This window comes from Oryctolagus cuniculus, chromosome 8 (assembly GCF_964237555.1).
Source record: "Oryctolagus cuniculus chromosome 8, mOryCun1.1, whole genome shotgun sequence".
Lineage (NCBI taxonomy): Eukaryota > Metazoa > Chordata > Mammalia > Lagomorpha > Leporidae > Oryctolagus > Oryctolagus cuniculus.
Genome location: NC_091439.1, coordinates 127,368,733 through 127,381,617, shown reverse-complemented (window position 1 = coordinate 127,381,617; position 12,885 = coordinate 127,368,733). Strand labels below are relative to the sequence as shown.

The window sequence follows — 12,885 nt, the reverse complement described above, 5'->3', positions numbered from 1 at the left end:
ACAATATTTAATTGAGTGATGTGCAGCAAAACACTCATGGATTATCAAAGAAGTGCTAAGAAGCTCATGTATTAATATTTTCACATAAACATCAGTCATCGTCACAACATAAGCCATGAAATAATATAAAAAGGAAATAAAAGTGTTTCTCTAGAGTTGGGCATTTAGCCCAGCAGTTAAAATGCCTCTTGGGATGTCCACATCCCATATTGGAGTGCTTGGGGTCAAGTCTTGGCTCCACTCCCAATTCCAGCACACCCTGGGACGCAGCAGATGATGGTTCAAGTCCTTGGGTCCCTACCACCTATGTGCGAGACCTAGACCGAGTTCCCAGTTTCAAGCTTTAGCCTGGCCTATCCCTGGCTGTTACGGGCATCTGGGGAAGTGAACCAGTGGTTGGGAGATCTCTCTGCCTCACAAATAAATTAAATACATACATTTTAAAAATAGGTTTTCAAGTCCCTTCCTTACAACAGATTAAGAGTGTGTTCTGTTTGGGATTAATTACAAGACAGATGGAAAACGGAAGTTAGACTATGCTATTAAAATAATCTTTCTGTTCAAACCAAAATACAATATTTGTACTTCGAAATTTTGATCTGTCATGCCTACTTTTCGTTGGAAGATTTTTTTAAACTTTCCTCTCCTTAATCCCCACTCAATCCCATTTCTTGTTAACTGCCAGTTTCTACAGAGAGAAGATAGTCTACAATATCCCTAAAAATGATCCCTGCTCATTTTGTACTGCCAGTGCTGTCCTTATATCTCTGGATACCCCTGCAAGAGCCTCAGAAGAGGTGCTTTGGTTTTCGGCATCACCCTTCCCAACTCACGCTATGGCGACGTGAGTCTCAACAAAGCCTGCGTATCAACGGGGAGAGTCATGCACCACCTTTGCTGCCTCATTTTTCACTGTCTCAAATACCTCACTTACGTAAACCTTCTCTCTTGCTATTGCGCCCTGAAAAACTCCTCAAATTCATCCCCTATTCCTATACACAAGGTGTCCATAATTCAACTGAATTCCACTTTTTCTCGCCCTGTTCCTTGAAAATGTTTACATTTCTGCAAGTCTGTATAGAATGCAACCCTCTCTTCAGTAATGCCGGAGTTTCAGCAAGATCTGAGCTTCTTAAAATTCATGCCAAGCTGTGTCTTGCTTCCTTCACTCATATTTCAGAGTTAGACAAGTACATTACTGAGCTATAACTTTGTAAGGTTCTTGAGAGCAAGGATTTATCCCATGCATCAGAAGACACATCTATTTTAGCAGAATCCATAATTTATGTATTTAGTATTTGCTAAATGTAAGCAGTGCTGTTGGCAATATAAACACTATATTGTGAATTGACACTGTGTATGTAAAACATAGATGAGTGATTAAAAAGAAATATTTGCCAAAGATAAGTAGTCAAATGACAACATTTAAGCAGAATGTACAGGAAAGGAATTACATTAACTCCATTCCAAATGCAAGTGATATGCCCTTGCACAAAGGCTAATCAATTCTAAGAGATGGGAGAATCAATGCTGTGTGCTTTTGTCAGCTTAAAACAGCTGCATTCTTAGTGGCACATGCTTGATCATCACCAGCATGAATAGCCTTGGATAGAACAGGAATCACTTTCTACCTCGGGAGGCTCAATCCCAGGGAGACTGGAAACTTGGTGTTCTGACTTTGGCAAAATGGGCATTAACAACAAATTTGCCATTTTAGCCATTTTCAGTGCACAATTCTGTGAAATTAACTAAATCCACATTGTTGCAAAACAACATTTTTTTAAAAAAAAGCATTTTCTTCTCCTGCACAAAATAATATGTGGATAACACAAAAAAGAAAAAGAAAAAGAAAGAAGAAATAAAACCTACTTGTGATCCCAACAAGTAGTCCATGTGGTAGTGTGTGTGTGTGTGTGTGTATTTAATTCTACAATTTTGCCTCCAATGCATGTAATTTTTTTTCTTACTTTTCCCAATGCATGTAATTTAAAAACTAGACTATTTCATGCCTATAACTTTTAATCTGCTTTAAAATTTGTATATTATATTGTAAACATTTTCTCTAGTAATTATTTTCATTTTCAAAATTTCTTTTGTTTAGAATTTTCAGCACTATAAATAACTATATTTACACAAACTCAGATAATTGCTCTAGGATACATTTCTTGGTAAAATACAGTTTTGTTTTGTTTTTTTTTAATGTGATACAGATAACCGAATGCCTGTCAACTTCTACTTCCAGGATCTGTGGACCTCAGGGTCAGCTGCTAATCCCATTCTATTCCATCTTTACCTATGTTAAGCTACTGTTTGTGACTGCAGCATCCCATATCAGAGAACCGGTTTCAGCCCCCACCTACTCCTCTTCCAACCCAGATCCCTGCTAATGCACCTGGGAAAGCAGTGGAAGATGGCCCAAGGATTTGGGACCCTACATTTCATGTGGGAGATTGATGGAGTTCCAGTCTGCTGGCTTCCATGGTGCCCTGCACTGGCTATTACTGCCAATTGGGGGAGTTAATCAGTAGACAGAAAATTCTCTCTCTCTCTCTCTCTCTCTCTCTCTCTCTCTCTCTCTCTCCCCCCCACCTCCCGGACCCCCCTCCCCTGCCCCTACTCTCCCTCTGCCTCTCAAACAGTAAGTAAATAATAACTTGGCATCTTTTAGGACAGTAGGAACATTCAAGATGTCTTTTCATCTCTTCCTAAGAGCTTAAGAATACATTGTAGAAATTTCCTCCTTTCATCTGAAGTTTATACGTTATGGGCATAGTTTCGAAAAGATTCATTTATAGCCATTTTGGTGCCTAAAGTATCTATTAAGGGGCTTCAAAAAAGTTCCTGGAAAGTGGAATTAGATGAGAATGCATGTTTTCCATGAATTTAAGGCAATTATTTAATTGAGAGGTAAGATAGAGTGTGTGCTCCAATCAGCTGGTTCACTTCCCCAGATACCCAAACCAATGACTGCGGGTGGGCCAGGGCTGAAGCCAGGAGTCGAGAACTCGGCCAGGTCCCCACCAGGGACCCAAGCACTTGAACAGTCACTGCTGCCTCCCAGGGTCTGCACTGGCAGAAAGCTGGAGTCAGGAGCGGACGCTGGGGAGTGAACCCAGGCATGCTGAGGCGGGATACACGGGTCTAAACCAGCATCTTAACTACCAGGTTACACATACACCCCTTCCAGAAATTCTTTGTTTTCTTTTTCAGTTTATTTACCTATTTGTTTGCTTGAGAGAGAAAAAGAAAGACAGACAGACACAGAGACAGAGACACAGCCCAGAGTCGGATCTCTTCTGGGTCTTCCACATGGTGCCAGGCACCAAACAATGAAAATGAAGATATTATCGTACTACAGGCTCCTATTTGAAAGGTCAAACAAGAATAAAAGAGAAAGAAAATGGCATTGGCAAGACAATGAACCTCTGAGAGACACTACGCTTATATGAGACTGAAATGGAACACACAGAGGCAGAAGCTACCTTCTCCCCTGGCGTCACAGACACTCTCCAGACGCAATGCGTGTAGGAAGGGTAGCCGTTGGGGAATCCTGGGGAGGAGAGGTTGCCATTGGACTCCTGTAGGGTTTCACCACATGCTGAAAGGAAAAAAAAAAGCAAGGTCACCATTCAATTTTTATGAAGCACACGGACATAATAAATAAAAAGTTGTCTGCGTGTGTGTGCACATGCCTGTTTTGTTGTTAGATGACAGTATATACAACTGCATTTTATAAAACACTTACTTTCTAAGTAAGTTATTTTTATATCTCTTTTCAGATCTTCAGTATACTTAATAGCAGCATAGGGAATAACAATAAAATCAGATTATGAGATAAATACCCTGGCATTCATAAAGTTCTCATGGAAGCCTTTCCCACTCCTTCCCCAGGAGCAGGTGCCAACCTAGCGGACACCCATCTTCAGATTCTAGTCAGCGATACCTTCTTGATATGGTTGTGGAACCACCTGAAACATTCCCTAAATACAGCCAGTGTGAATTAAGGCTAAGCTTAACAGTGAATAGCACATCAAGATTTAAAAAAAACTCAAAAAGTAATAGCTAGTTAATATAGGTGGTATCAAAAAACACACAAAGTTCTTTTTACAAAATAAAAAAAAAATGAAAGATAAAACCATACTGGAATATTCAAATTTTCCAAAGAGATATAGACATTTATTTACCATCTCTGTTCTATCAATCAGACATGGAAATGCGTTTTCCCCTTATTAAGCTTGTCTCACTCCACGGAGCATATCATCAGCTGCACAGGTTCAAGATCTGTGTGCGGCCATCACTGTGCTTTAGGCTTGCCTGTTGCTTCTGTGAGGCCCCGTTACCAGCCCAAACCTAGGCTGCTTGAAGTATCTGTAATCCAAGAATGTTTTCTCCATTGCAGGCCACCTTTGTCACCTTCACTCAACAATTTGAATGGACAGTCTTTGCCCTCTGAAGCAGACTACAATCAAACCTGAGATATTACCATATTCCAGAGCCACCTCCCTCTCCCCCAATCCTCAATAAATTATAAATGGTGCAGCACATCCTGTATTAAATATGGAAAGAAACATTATGACCCTCTAAGCAAAACAGAGCCATAAAGATAGTCTATTGTGACACAAATATTTATTCAGGAAAACAGACTATGTTTGCATAATAGAATACATTTAAAGTAGGAGCAAGCAATGTTTATTCTGATGAACAGGCAGATAAAAGTAAATTTAGCACAAAACGAAAAGCTCAAGGTCAAGAATCCATAATTCAGCACTGTTCTGAGTCATCTAGCACACTTGATAAATGTAACATTGCAAGAAGACTTAGAAAAATGAAAACTGATTAAGATTTTATGAATACAAACAATATGCTTCCGAGTAGGATCATTTTAGATGCTAAATAATGACTTGGAAGTTGACTGAGCTTCAATGAAAAAGACTACAATTTTCATTCTGTAATATTTTAAAGCACCAAGAAGCCACTGAAAATTCTGGTACTAGATTTGCTAAAGTGAAGCTAAAACCATGAGATAGTTTGAATCCATAGATACATCCATACAACCCTGCTCTTATAAAGATAAATATTCTCTAAACAAAACATAATATACAGTTAAGAAATTAAATCTATGGCCAGCGCCACAACTCACTAGGCTAATCCTCTGCCTGCGGTGCTGGCACCCCGGGGTTCTAGTCCCAGTTGGGGTGCCGCATTCTGTCCCTGTTGCCCCTCTTCCAGGCCAGCTCTCTGCTGTGGCCCGGGAAGGCAGTGGAGGATGGCCCAAGCACTTGGGCCCTGCACCCGCATGGGCGACCAGGAAGAAGCACCTGGCTCCTGGCTTCGGATCGACGCAGCGCTGGCCGTAGCGGCCATTTAGGGTTTGAACCAACGGAAGGAAGACCTTTCTCTCTCTCTCTCTCTCTCTCTCTCTCTCTCTCTCTCTCTCACTGTCTAACTCTGCCTGGCAAAATAAATACATAAATAAATTAATTAAATAAATTAATTAATTAAATATATAAAATAGTGCCTGCATATAAGGTAACAAGTGCAAAAAATTGTATTCACATTGCAATTATCATTTGTGAATTTTCCTCAATAAATTTATATGGACAAAAACTCAATATTGCTTGCCACCAGGAAGAGGCAGATCAAAACCACAATTGGGTATCATTTCTCTCCAGGCAGAATGGCTATCACAGAAGAGAAAAATCATAGATATTTCTCAGCAGTGATGCTGAGAAAAGAGAACCTCCACAGTTGGTGGGGATGCAAATGAGTCCAGTCATGATGCAGAAGAGTACAAAGCGCTCAGATAACTAGAATTAGATCTACTGTATGAACCAGCTATCCCACACCTGGCTATATACCCAAGAGAGATGAAATAAGCCTGCAGAGAGATACCGCCACTGGCAAGTTCAATGCAGTACTGTTTTCAGTAGCCAGGATATAGAATCAATCTAGGGGTCCATTGAAGGATGAATAAAGAAAATGTGGTGCATATACACAGTGAAATATTATTCAGTCATGAAAAAAAAGTGGCAGCAATATGGATGGAACTGGAGATTGTAATGTTCAGTGAAATAGGACAGCCACAGAAAGACAACTAGTGCATGTTGTCTCTTGTATGTGGGAGTTAAACACAGTCCAGGTGAACTTAGAATAGTGGTCACTACATCCTGGGGTGCCCTGGGGGGTGGATGCAGGTTGCATAATGGGTACTGGATCAGTTAGTTTACTTTCTCGGGAGGAAAGGGTGTAGCTGTTTCTGCCCGTGCGCTCTGCCTCACCTTTTTGTCCATCTGTTTGGGGCAGGCAGTGCCACTCACTGTGGTGAGCACTCTGCCTGGTGTGCTCATTACAAGTGGAAGGCCGCATTGTTACCCAACAAGAGACATGGAAATGTGTTGCATTCATTTGCTGTTTTTGTCTAATCTTAATCATCCTTTCTGGTGCTATATTTCTTGATTCTCCCATTTCCCACGTAAGAAGCAAAGTGAAAGGTAAGAACAACCAAAAAGAAATCCATCTGCAATTTCATTTGCGAGGGGTAAGAATTAAAGAATTACAACTAATATGATGAACCCAGGCACTCCGCTACGGCATGTTCACCACGAGGCTGAACACCGATCCCAAACTTAACTTTTAATTTCATTTTTTATCATATATAACTATTTTAATGAAAATGCTGACATACTAGGAAACCATTAAAATGTACGTAAATGGTTGCACAAGGAAAATGCCATCATTCAAAGTGTGTAATCTTTATTTACAAGACATCGGCTGGTGCCGCGGCTCACTAGGCTAATCCTCCACCTGTGGTGCTGGCACACCGGGTTCTAGTCCCGGTCGGGGCGCCGGATTCTGTCCCGGTTGCCCCTCTTCCAGTCCAGCTCTCTGCTGTGGCCAGGGAGTGCAGTGGAGGATGGCCCAAGTGCTTGGGCCCTGCACCCCATGGGAGACCAGGAGAAGCACCTGGCTCCTGTTAAAAACAAACAAACAAAACTTCATGCTTTGAAAACAGGATCTTGTCTTAGATTCGACTTCTACTGCCTGCCTGAGGAAGAGCCCAGATGAGGGGGTTCCACTTCTGGCAACAGCGTGTTTGTAGGGTGTAGGGTGCTGCGGTAGGAAGGCTGTGGTCTTGCGGCCAACATCCCTGGGTTTTCTTGTGAGACAAGAGGTCTACGGCCCAGTACGTTGCTACTAAAAGTTGCTGCGTTAGCTGGCTCCAGAGGCGGCCACGTGGTGGAAGCACTGGGTGAAGACGGCTCCGCGGTTTCTCTAGGTATTGTTCTGCTAACGTCTGGGGGTGCGCAGGGAGTTCAGATGAGAACGCTTTTCCGGGGTGAATGTCTCCCGAATGCATTTGTTCCCTCTCCCTCCAGTTCTTGTCGGGTTAACTCCATGCAACGTTTCCTTTTGGAGCCGCCGGCTTCCAGACCCTGAATGCTGTATTTCCCGAGTCTCTGGGAGGAAGCTCGCTCGCTCGCTCTCTCTCTCTCTCATGCTGTGCAGTCTCTTCGAACGATGCTTACGCCCGGGCCTCGGTACTTCAAGTCCTGTTTGTTTATCCGGTGTTGCTTTTAGTTCCTAGCGTGGTGGAGGGTCACCGATGGAGTCTAATTCAGAGTCCACGGTTTCAAGAAGCATGCTGAGTAGGTCAGGTGACTTATACTGCACTGCGAACATGAGCGTGTCCGCTGCTACTGTCGACCACGTGGACGTCTGCTTCATGCACGAGGAGAAACTCGGACATTTCCGCAGGGCGGCCCAGCCCAGGAGCAGGAGCTGATGTACTCTGCCCACGTCGCCCACGCGGGGCGCGCTGTGGGTCTCCCCCAGGTCCTTTCCTCTGACGTTGCACCCGAACCGCGGCTGCAGCCCTGAGCTATTTTGGCATCCAACCTTGGCTCTTAAGAACCACTTAGGCTGCTTGCCTTTCCAATCAAAACTTTTTTTTTTTTTTTTTTTCATTTTGGAGGCTACCAATTGCTAGTCGCCAGCTCGCGCATCTACATCAGCGCCACCGATACTCGGTCTGGCCAACGGACGGGATCAGCGTCACTCAAGAGGCTGCGGACCTCTGACGTCACCACGAGGGCCGCCACGCCGCGCGGCCGGACACGGGTGGGCAGGCCCCGGCACAGCCGCGCAAGTGCACAGAGGCCGTGGGCGTGCAGCCCCTCGCTCCGTTTTTGACCAACCCTTTGAAGTGCCCTCAGATGTAGTCCTTCATCCAGCAGAGAAAACCGTTCTCAGATTATATAAACCTCATTCAGAGCCGCGACTGCCTGCCCACCTCAGCACTCTCGGCTCCACTGTCCTCCTCACACAGTCCACGGGAGACGGGAAGTGGGGACAACGCCCCGTCCACATCCTCTGTGAAGAAGCACCTTGTCCTCATGGTGCCTGGGATACAAGGAAGGGTGACTGCGCCGGCAGCGACAGCATTAGCAGGTGTCCTTTCAGACGTCCTAAAGCTTGAAAGACTTGCAAGCCGCCGCAGGTCACAGGACTGACCTTTGGGCAGCAATGTCCAGGACCTCCCCAACTCGGGCTTCTGTCTCCGCCCGGTCCCGGGCTTGCAGCCTGGCGGTGGGCGCACGGGTCCCACGTCCGTGCAGCGCCAGGGCTCTGAAGGATCGTGTGCTGTCTCACACAGGCCGTCTTGTCCATCTCCAAAGCCAGGAGCCAGAAATGGCAATGAACAATTCGAAACTACAAGAAACTTATCCTCAGACCGTCAGTGCAGAAAGCCAAGTTTATTCCTGTACTCTGACCTTTTGTATGAGGACGGGCTGACCGTCCAATAAGGAACTGGGATTTCATATTTTTATATGACAGCAAACACAAATAGAAAAAAATGCAAGAGTGGATTGCAAAGTACCAGCTATAAGTTTCTGAAATAAGTTAGTACTATTTTAAGGAAATTAAATATATGCATTTCTAAGTCTGCGCATGTCCTGATAAATTTTAAAATAATTTCTCTCAAATATTTAAGACCGGTGAACAGTATTTGCAGCTTGCCTACTAGAAACATGCCTGTGAGGATTCAGGTCCTCTATGACAGACTGTCCATCTATCTGCTTTACTAGGTCAATATTCCTTTCAAAATTAAGCTCTAAGAATTGCTCTGTAAAATGCACATCTAATAGAGCTCTGAACATAAAACAAAGAGGAAAAAGCTGGCATAAACAGCAGCGAAATTCACTTTGCTGGCTCTATATTCCAGCAATTTCTAGTAAAACAGTAAGGATAAGACAAGCTGCAAAGTTGGTAACCGCCTTCTTCCGTATTAAAACCAAGGCACAACCAGATCTCAGCTTGTAAACTCTTTTTTAATCATTTTTATTTATATTCAAGGGAACAAATTTCATGCATTTCATATACACACTTTTAAGAGCATAATTACATTTCCCACCCTCCTCTCCTTCCCTCCCTCATTCTCCCCTCCCCCTCTTCCTTTCTTATTTTTCTTTTAATTTTTACAACGAGATACTTTCCATTTACTTTTTAATCACAAGCTTAACCCTCCACTAAATAAAAAATTCAACAAGTAGAAGCAGAAAAAAAAACACTGTTCCTCAAGAATATAGACAAGGGTTATAAACAAGAATCAAATCTCAAAATGTCAAATTCACTCATACACATGACATTTTTTGTACTCCATATAAATCGGTTACCACAAATAAGGGCAAACATATAATTTCGTCTTTTGGAGACTGGCTTATTTCACTAAGCATAATGGTCTCCAATCGCATCCACTTTGCTGGAAAAGATAGGGCTCCATTCTTTTTATGGCTGAGTAGTATTCCATACCGTGTGTGTGTGCGTGAGTGTGTGGGTGTGTGCGTGTGCGTGTGCGTGTGGGTGTGTATCAATTTCTTTATCTGGTCCTCAGCTGATGGACATCTGGTTGACTCCATATCTTAGCTATTGTGAATTGAGCTGCCAAAGACATGGGGTACAGATAACTCTTTCAAATGCTGATTTCATTTCTTTTGGGAAACCTTGTGAATTTTTAAAATTAATTTATTTATTTGAGATGCAGAGTTATATAGAGAGGAGAGACACAGAGAAATCTTCTACTGATTCACTACCCAATGGTCACAACAACCAGTGCTGGGCAAGGGTGAAGCCAGGAGCTTCTTCTAGGTCTCCCACATAGGTGCAGGGACCCGAGTACTTGGGCTATCCTCCACTGCTTTCCCAGGTGCATTAGCAGGGAGCTGGATTGGAAGTGGAGCAGCCGGGACTCAAACCAGTGCCTATATGGGATGCTGGCACTGCAGGCGGCGGCTTAACCTGATGCACCCTAAGAAACATCCCCAACCTCGTAAAGTCTTAATCTCCTCCTATGTAATCCTTAAAGAAGTTGTCCTGGGGCCAGCACTGTGGCTTAGCGAGTAAAGCTGCCGCCTGTAGTGCCAGCATCCCATATGGGCGTCAGTTCGAGTCCCTGCTGCTCCACTTCCAATCCAGCTCTCTGCTATGGCCTGGGAAAGCAGAAGATGTCCCAAGTCCTTGGGCCCCTGCACCCATGTGGGAGACCTGAAAGAAATTCCTGGCTCCTGGCTTTGGATTGGTGCAGCTGCAGATATTTTGTCTGCCTGGGGAGTGAACCAATGGATGGAGAACTAACTTACTTTCTCTCTCTCTCTCTCTCTCTCTCTCTCTCTTTCTCTCTCTCTCTGCCTCTCTGTGACTCAGCTTTTCAAATAAATAAATGATTCTTTAAAATAAAAAGGAAGTTGTCCTATTTAGACTTCTGTGTATAATCATGTATCTTTCACCTCATTCCATTGATGATGCTGCTGAACTTCATTTGGTGTATGGTGAGTCTACAGACACCACTGCCATTGTCCTAATCACCAGCGGTGCTCCCCACTTAAGGGATGGAAAACTTTAAATATAATGTGTGGGGTTTAAATTTAACTACATTAGGAAATGAGACAGACGGATGCAGAAATTTAGAGAGAAGGAAAAATGGAAAACAATGGGGGAGAATTGTTCAGTGAGAATTGAGAAAAAATGTCATTCTAAAAGATTTGGCGAACTAAAAGCTAATTTATCTTCATTCAAAAAAAAAAAATCCCGTAACTTTCCCTTACTCCATGTAATTCATAAGCTATAACAGCAACTGGCTTTTAATTCTGCTTTAGAAATACAGACATCTTTTGTCACAGAGAAGAGTACTTTCATGACTGCTTTTACTATGTTAAATAAAGCAATGTATACATGAATATTTACTCTGTTTTGAATAAGAAAATGACCCATTTGTGCATTTATATCATGAAAATCTCAATTAGAAACCACACTTCTAATTTTCTTTCTGTTAATAATGGAAATATTTAAGAGTCACTGGCTGAAATTTAAATTAATACAATTTGATTATTTTTGATTCATATTAACTTTCCTCCAATTTAATGCTCAAATGAATCTCCAGTGTGATTTTTAAGTGTGATGTCTGAATGCACACATGGAGAGAGACAAGCAAAATTGTTTACAGGCAAAGTGGTCAGTTATTTAATTCCTACTAATCATAAAACCTTTCTCTTTCTAAAAGATTAAAAACATCACACGCTAAATGTTGCTAGAAATTAGTCAAGAATCACCCCTGACTTTTTCATAGTGGTGCCATTCTCTTACAAGTGTGTTTTTCCTATGGAAATCTGAATTTAAAAAAATTAAAGAAATACTGCATGTGCCTGTATATTTTATAAACCTACATAAAACATTTAAAAGATATTTATACAAGTATGAATCCAATTTAAGTATCCATGATGTAAATAAATCTATGAATACTAAGTATTATCAGATACAGGACAAAATTCTGTAGGTAAGCAGTCAGATGACTACAGATAGGATTATGTACAAAAGAAAAAATTTTAAAACTTACTTTCAGTATTGAATCACTAAGATGTAAAAGGCCTTAAATAAACTTTACATTTAAAAAAAAGTTAACTGTCCTTCTGAAAACTTAATAGACCCAAATTAGAAGAAAATGAACCATTACAAGATAATTGGGAAAGCCGTAATATCTTATAATTTACTGTAGCCAATTTGATCTTGAGGGAGTGGAAACCTCTTTTCTCAGCAGAAATGTTTACTAAATTCACTAGGCTGAATCAATGAATTAAATAATCACATCATACTGAATGACCAACTTCCTAGCTATTTCCTGTGACTATCCAGCCAACTCACTTTTTCTTGCTTGCATCTGAAACCTGAACTGCTCAACAAAAGCATACTACCCCATATGTCAAGGAGCACATATTAAATTGTTGTGAATGAATTAGCTTGCTTTCTCCTATCCCCTGAGGGCATATCTTCCCAGACTCACACCAGACTCATAATAAGTGTAATGAACATAAGAGCTTCCCTATCACTCAATACATAAAAAACATCAAGGTAAATTTTCAGGGATGAATATAACCATTACACCCCTGATAATCTGCAAACATTATTAAAGTAGCAGGAAATTAAAACTGTTACAGTTATTTTACCTTCTGCAACCTTAGTGATCTAGAAATATTTCCAAATGTGAATGCTGTTAGTGTTAGGTAAAGGGGGTTTCTTTGGAAATTTAGTTTGGGAAAACCGTATTGAATCAAGGTTAAGCCTCTCTTTCACGTCCGCTCCTTCAAAGATGATCAGTACTCAGGATGTGAACAGAACTCACAACATAGCAAATTTGCAGCAGAATCCCTTTTCTCCCTTGAACCATCAACGTGCTGGAGTTCCCTTAGAATATTCTCGTTTTATAAATATACTTTTTAAAATTGTATTTAAGTTATACAAGGTTCATGCATTTAATATATACAGATTTAGGAACATAGTGACACATCCCCCCACCCTCACCCCTCCATGCTCCAACCCTTCCTCCTCCCTCTC

The 12,885-nt window shown here is 41.9% G+C and overlaps 1 protein-coding gene across 3 annotated transcripts in view; it reads right to left on the bottom strand.

The window, feature by feature from the left end:
- Window positions 1-12,885, bottom strand: part of TLL1 (tolloid like 1) — a 229,132-nt gene that overhangs the window by 67,914 nt on the left and 148,333 nt on the right. For all 3 annotated transcript variants that reach the window (XR_011378528.1, XR_011378527.1, XM_070048214.1), the window contains exon 9: window positions 3,483-3,598. Coding sequence is in view for 1 of the 3 variants with exons in the window: in XM_070048214.1 (XP_069904315.1) it covers window positions 3,483-3,598 (116 nt within the window). In the remaining 2 variants the exon portion in view is untranslated. The remainder of the gene's footprint in view (window positions 1-3,482; window positions 3,599-12,885) is intronic.